At 36.2% G+C, this 6,946-nt stretch overlaps 1 protein-coding gene across 8 annotated transcripts in view; it reads left to right on the top strand.

Annotated features, from left to right (window-relative positions):
• The window catches only part of LOC106874333 (coiled-coil domain-containing protein 171), a 187,288-nt gene that overhangs the window by 176,968 nt on the left and 3,374 nt on the right, over nt 1-6,946 (top strand). For all 8 annotated transcript variants that reach the window (XM_014922033.2, XM_014922031.2, XM_014922027.2 and 5 more), the window contains one exon: nt 1,691-1,779. In XM_014922033.2, the coding sequence (XP_014777519.1) occupies nt 1,691-1,779 (89 nt within the window). The remainder of the gene's footprint in view (nt 1-1,690; nt 1,780-6,946) is intronic.

Here is a 6,946-nt window from a genome sequence, read left to right as displayed (position 1 = left end):
GCTGAACATAAGAAGCATCAGTAGTGGTGTGCAAGAGAGACGATTGCGCTGGTTTGGACATGTGGTGAGAATGAATGAGGATAGCTGCGTGAAAAAGTACCACTCCCTAACAGTTGAGGGAACCCGTGGAAGAGGTAGGCCCAGGAAGACCTGGGCTGAGGTGGTGAGGCAAGACCTTCGAACATCGGGCCTCACAGAGGGGATGACTACTAACCGAGACCTTTGGAAATGTGCTGTGCGTGAGAAGACCCGGCAAGCCAAGTGAGATCGTTGCCAGGGCCCCTGGACTGGCTCTTGTGCGGGTGGCACATAAGATGTACCATCCTGAGCGTGACCGTTGCCAGTACCACCTGACTGGCCTTGTAGGGTTTTCGAGCGAGATCGTTGCCAGTGCCCCTGGACTGGCTCTTGTGCGGGTGGCACATAAAAGACACCATTTCGAGCATGGCCATTTTCGTGCGGGTGACACGTAAAAGCACCCACTACACTCTCTGAGTGGTTGGCGTTAGGAAGGGCATCCAGCTGTAGAAACTCTGCCAAATTAGATTGGAGCCTGGTGTAGCCATCCGGTTGCACCAGTCCTCACTCAAATCGTCCGACCCATGCTAGCATGGAAAGCGGACGTTAAACGATGATGATGATGATGATGCCCTTCCTAATACCAACCACTCTGCAGAGTGGACTCAGTGCGTTTTACTTGGTAGTAGCACAGACAAGTTCAGGTTTAGCATGATTTTTAAGGCCATCATGAGGACAAAGTGTATGTGTGTACAGGCATGGTTGTATGTGTGTGCGTTAAGTACATATAAGAATAGCAGTGAAGTAGACAGTGAAAGAGTCTATAATGAGAAGTTAGAAGAATGTTCAGACATAAGAATTAGAGTACCAGTTTGTAATCAATTGTACACAGTAGCTGAAATACAGTATCAAGAAGGTGTGGCCATGATGCTGAGCCAGTTGCAGTATGTCATACATGACGCATGTCGTACAAAGTTGTGACTGCGATGCTGCTGCCTGGGTCACTTGGTACAGGAGTCCTCGCAGGTTATATATTCACTGTTGATCCATGGTGAAGTAATTTGCAAGCAATGAAGTATTGGAACCTGCGTGAATTGCTTGTTGAGCTGTGTAGAGAGATGATGTTGACAACATTAAGAAGATGATGGTGGCAACAAAGAAAGAGATTGCCATAATGCTATTGGACGATGTTGGTAAGTCTCAACATGGCTCTGTGGTGTTGTTGCTGGAATTGGCTGTGTCTTGTGTGGTCAGTGGCTAGACCTTAAAGGTCTGGAATCAAAGACTAGAGACGAGGAGAGACTAGGTTTTTATAAGGAGCTGTACACTCAAAACTGGGTTGAGAACAGGCTGTCTCACATGATTTTATTTAGAGGCTCCGATCGGTTATACACTGCAGATTGGCTCGACAGAGTAGGAGACAAATTGCGCCAATACCAACTAATCGGAGTAGTGGACATAACGGGGTTCAAATAGCAGTCAAAGGCTAGCTGTTACCTGCTATGTTCAAATGCACATATATATAATGAAGGGGAGAGAGAAATTTCACTCAAGTGTTCACTACAAGATCATAAAATGATGACTACAGCTGAGGACACAAGCAATGTTGGTGACTTGTTTGTCTTCTCAACATTCTAATTACTTTTAATGAATATTGTTTCACATTTTCCAGGTAGACTATGCTTCCTTTCCCTCCAAGGATGACAACAGTTTTAAAACTAACCTAAAACCAAAGCACAGAGATATATCTTTAATACCCAAGTAAGTTAATTTTTTAACTATACATAGGCACTTATTTTGTCTTGATTGCATCAGACAGGGTGTTATTTTATAATTTAAGAGCGACTTTTACAGAACTCCGCATGTTAATAAAATTTATATGGCTGATGTCTATCTGGAACATCTGAAGATCAGTGTCAGGAGAGAACTGATGGTCTGATCCAGCTGACAGTGTTAAACTAGACAGCATGCCAGGTCTACCACCGTAGTGTTATTTATATTATTAAAAGGTTTTGTACATAGAAGTACAGACATAATGAGATTTTTTGTGCTCTAAGTTTTCAATCCGCTCTTGATAACGTTGATTATATTCCATTTTGCCTTCACTGAGTAATTTCTCCTCATGAGTGTTTGAAAAACAAAAACAAGCAATTAGGGGTTACCCTCTCACAGATTATTCTGTAATTTATTAAGGTGCAGGCATGAATGTGGTTAAAAAGTCTAATTCACAACCATGAGGTTTCAGGTTCAGTCCCACTGTGTGGCACCTTGGCCAAATGTCTTCTGCTATAGTCTCAGACTGACCAAAGCCCCATGGGTGTACTAGGTAGATGGAAACTGAAAGAAGCTTGATGATATGTGCATGTGTTTGTGATCATGTCTCCTTATCTTGGCATCACATGACACTTGTAAACAAGCATCACTGTCATACAAGCAGTGTCCTTCATTTCCTGTCTACTATGAAGATATATCTATGCTCCAAGCCATGGGGAAATATTACCTTGCTTAGAAACAGCTCAGGGTTAGCAACAGAAAAGCCATAGAAAATCTACCTCAACAAATTCTACCTGATCCATGAAATCATGGAAAAGTGAACATTACATGAGCAGCATCTTTTCATCTATGATACCTACCATTATGTAGAACTTCACCTACACTATACAGAATTCTCTCTACGGTATACAGAAACACTTCAAATCATCTGGTAGATTTTTGTAAAAATTGGTTCATGTAATTTGTTCAGCTGTTTAATTATTCTAAAGTTACATAAAGTTACATTATTTTTTGTTTAGAGAATATCTTTTTGTTTGAAATAGGTAGATGGAAACTGAAAGAAGCTTGATGATATGTGTATGTGTTTGTGATCATGTCTCCTTATCTTGGCATCACATGACACTTGTAAACAAGCATCACTGTCATACAAGTGAGCAAGATAAAGCCTCACATTTTGTCAAATTAACATTTTAGCTCTTTCATAAAAGGATTAAACTAACTTACAAAAGAAAAAAATATGTGAAATATGAATTAGTCTGCCACTATCAACACCCTCCTTCCTAAATTTATTGTTCCTAAAAAACATTCATATTATATCACTGCTGCTGTCCTGTCTGGCCCTTCAAAATAGTAATGAAATAATTATGGAGGTATTTACACTGCAGCTTTATCTTCTTCATTGTGACCCAATTACATAGTGAGAATTAAAGGAAATAGTGAATCAGGTGACAATTGGGAGTAGTTAAATTATTCATGCCTTTTTTTTTTCATTGTTATCTTAAAAGTTTTCTTTTCCCTTCATAATACAACTCATAGCACTAACATTAATAAATAATTTTAACTGAACCCTGTTTTATTCCAAAATTTTTGCTCAAATTAAATATTGTGTGCCCTGCCAAATATTACATGACTTAGACCATTTTCTTTTATTTTTACATGAGGAATCCAATTAAAAATAACTTTAGTATTAATTGGTTTTAATATCTAATTTGGTTTTAATGTATCTAATAGAATATCTAGATTAATTTGATAATGAATTGGAAAAAAATAAATTTAGTGTCTACAATATTATTTGATGGCGCCTTTTAAACATCAGATTAGCTTTCTAACATTACAAACTGTGGTGAAATGTGAACTTTGTCATGTGTATATGCATGTCATATGACTATCAGTACAATGTTAAATAAAAAAGAATGACGTCACTGAACAAAACTTATGGAAGTATTTCTTATCTACTCAATTGTGTTCAGAAATTTTTGTAATCTTTCAGAAAAATTCCCTCCACCCCAGGAACAATGGCCCTCTGGATTCTTTTCTCTATTCATGTCTTTCTTGCAGATATTGACATAAGATATTTTAGCAGAACATTAACAGTCTCAAACCCATCTATCTTGGAGATCTACAAAGATCATAGGCACTGCCCTTTCCTTCAGATCCAAATAGTTAAAAAAAATAGCAGTCATATTGGTATTGCATTTTCAAAATTTTTAAATCAAGGTCACCATATCAAAAGAAGATAAGAAACTCTTATAATTAAACTATATTTCTGAAAATTTCCATGAGTATATTGCATCAGAAAGGTAGTTGTATTATACAGGGTGTCCACAAGGTCTGGGTACATGGAGTAAATAAAATGATAACATAAACAATTGAATATAAGAAATAATAATTTCTTAAAGTATGTGTTAATCCCCATTTGAGTATATGGAGTAAATAAAATCATGACATAAACAATTAAATATAAGAAATAATAATTTCTTAAAGTATGTGTTAATTTCCATGTACCCAGACTTTGTGGACACCCTGTATAACACCTTTCCTCATTGCTTTAATAAACTTGTGTCTTTCTATATTAAACCAGAAAATATAGCTTTTGCCAGCCACTTTGTGGCAATTTGTAAATAGCAAGTATGAGATTTTATCATAAACTTTATTCATACCTTGTGATATTAAGCTGAGATATGTGCCACTGAAGAAGGCATACAGGATACCCTTATGATTTGATTCCAACAGAATGATGCACTACAAAGATTACTTGAAAATAATGATCTCAAGCTTACATGATGCAATACTACAAGCAAAAGTATTAAAATAGTCATCATTAACGTCCATTGATAAATGTTGGGATGAAGTTTTGTGCCTCTCCTCAAAGGTGGGGAGATGAAATACAATTGAACTTCATCTACAGTCTCAATTTATGGTTTGACCACTCCTCAAATTTTGAAGGGTATTTTTAAAAATTGTAGAGCTGATACTATTCTAGTCAATTTTTTTTCAAAAGAGATGAGCAATATCAGTTTTGTAAAATGTCTTTTGGGTTGAAGAATGCCATAGCGGATTTTCAAAAAATAATTTATAATATAATTACAGTTTAGCATCTAAATGTAACATTTCCTTATAATGATGATGTTATTGTGTGTGGAACAAGTAATGACTAGCATAACCAAAATTAAGATAAGTTTAATAAAGGGAGTAAAGATTCAATCTACAGTAAATGAATATAAGTGGGTAAACACACATGCACATGCGCATGCCAGCATATGTGTTTGTGTGTAAATCATGCAGACTATCAATTTTCAAGGATAGAAAATTTCTTATAAAACTCTATAACCAGATCTAATTTTCCTTTTATCCTTGATTCAACTGCAATCAGACTTTATTGAGTAAAGCCAAAATGTTTTTCTGGCAGAATATGAAGCCAATGTTGCAGGTGAATAGTGTAAACTGACCATATACTGGTGGTATCAAAAAGTTCCTGAGCTAGTTTTGTAGTGCACCAACAGAAGGCAACACATGGTTGCATGCACAGTGAGATCTAGCAGTGACCTTCATGAGGCAGTATGCCATGTGGCATTGCTGTGTTTACTTTGCAAGCTGTAAAATTTGTATGCTGTAGGCTGTGATTTTTGTCATGGACAGGAAGTTGGAACAAAGAGCCAATGTGGAATTTTGCATTAAACTTGGGAAGTCTGCTACAGAGACACTGAGCATGCTTTGGCAAGCTTATAGCAATGAGGCAATGAATCATACACAATATTTCAAGTGCTATGGGTGCTTCTAAAGCAGAAAAACACCCCTGGAAGATTATGAGTGATCTGGGCGACCTGCCATGAGCATCGCCCCCAGAAATGTGGAGAAAATTCATCAGCTTGTGCATGAAGACCATTGGAGGACAATCAATGACATTGCTGATGTTGTTGGTCTGCTACATGGGTCTGTGTAGGCAATCCTAACATCTGTGAAGAATTGGATTCTTCATGATGACAATGCACCCCATCACCAAGCTTTCCTCAATTGTGAGTTTCTCACCAAAAACATAGTATCACTTCTGCACTCACCCTATTCACCAGATTTAGCACCTGCAGACTTCCATCTTTTCCCCAAGATGAAGATGCAGCTCAAAGGTTGCCATTTTAACACCATTGTCAAGATCCAGAGTGAATCACAGAAGGTCCTCAACTCACTTATGCAAAACGACTTCCAGGCCAAATTCCAAAAGGGGTAGATACACTGGGACTGGTGTATTGCTGTGCAAGAGGACTATTTTGAAGAGAATGATGTTAAAATTTAGGTGAATAAGTTATTTTTTATTAAACATAACTAGTCAGGAAACTTTTTGATATCACCTCATAGGTTAAATCAGTATTAATGTATTTAATACAGTCATCAAAAATATGATTAAAAATAATCATACAGTGACCGGAAGGAAGCAACTTCATGTTTTCATTTCCTCACAGTATAATTATTCTTATGCTCAACTCAATTATACATTTTAATGTGAACTTTACTATTATGGGTGGAATGTTTGTGTAATTGACCTCGGTGTCTTATATTTCAAACAGTAGTATAGTATCATATACTAACCTTCAGAAAATATTCTTGAAAACCAAGAATTAGTCTATTTTTGTAGTATCAATCACTTTTAGGTCAGTGTGAGAAAGACAGCAAAAAAATTTCAAAAGAAATTTCTATAATTGTTTACTCTGTAATTATATAGGCTTGAGCAATGTACTAAACAAATCCTATTTAATCAATGTACTAAAGCATAATAATATAGATTCATGAAACTGTCATATAAAAGCTACTGGAGTGACCTTTAACTCCTAAAATATTACTTGTGCTTTGATTAGATTATTGATGCAGCATCAGAGCTAATCTTAAATTACACAGCAAATATTGATAGACGTTTGTTGAAAACTGGTGACATTAACATTATCATAAAATGAATTCAGAAAATTAAGTAACTTGAGAATTTTGATGAAAAAAAAAAAGTCATTTGTAAAAATTATTTGTATATATTTGTGAAGTTGAGGAAAAAATATGACAATTTCATTAGCCAACATCTGTGGATGATAATGTAAATATATAATATTAGTATTGATAGAAGAGTCAGATGCTGTTGCAATATACACATATGAAATGCTCCTTCAAAGTA

The sequence above is a fragment of the Octopus bimaculoides genome, chromosome 2 (genome assembly GCF_001194135.2).
Source record: "Octopus bimaculoides isolate UCB-OBI-ISO-001 chromosome 2, ASM119413v2, whole genome shotgun sequence".
Classification (NCBI taxonomy): Eukaryota; Metazoa; Mollusca; class Cephalopoda; order Octopoda; family Octopodidae; genus Octopus; species Octopus bimaculoides.
This window is presented reverse-complemented; position numbering and strand designations above follow the sequence as displayed.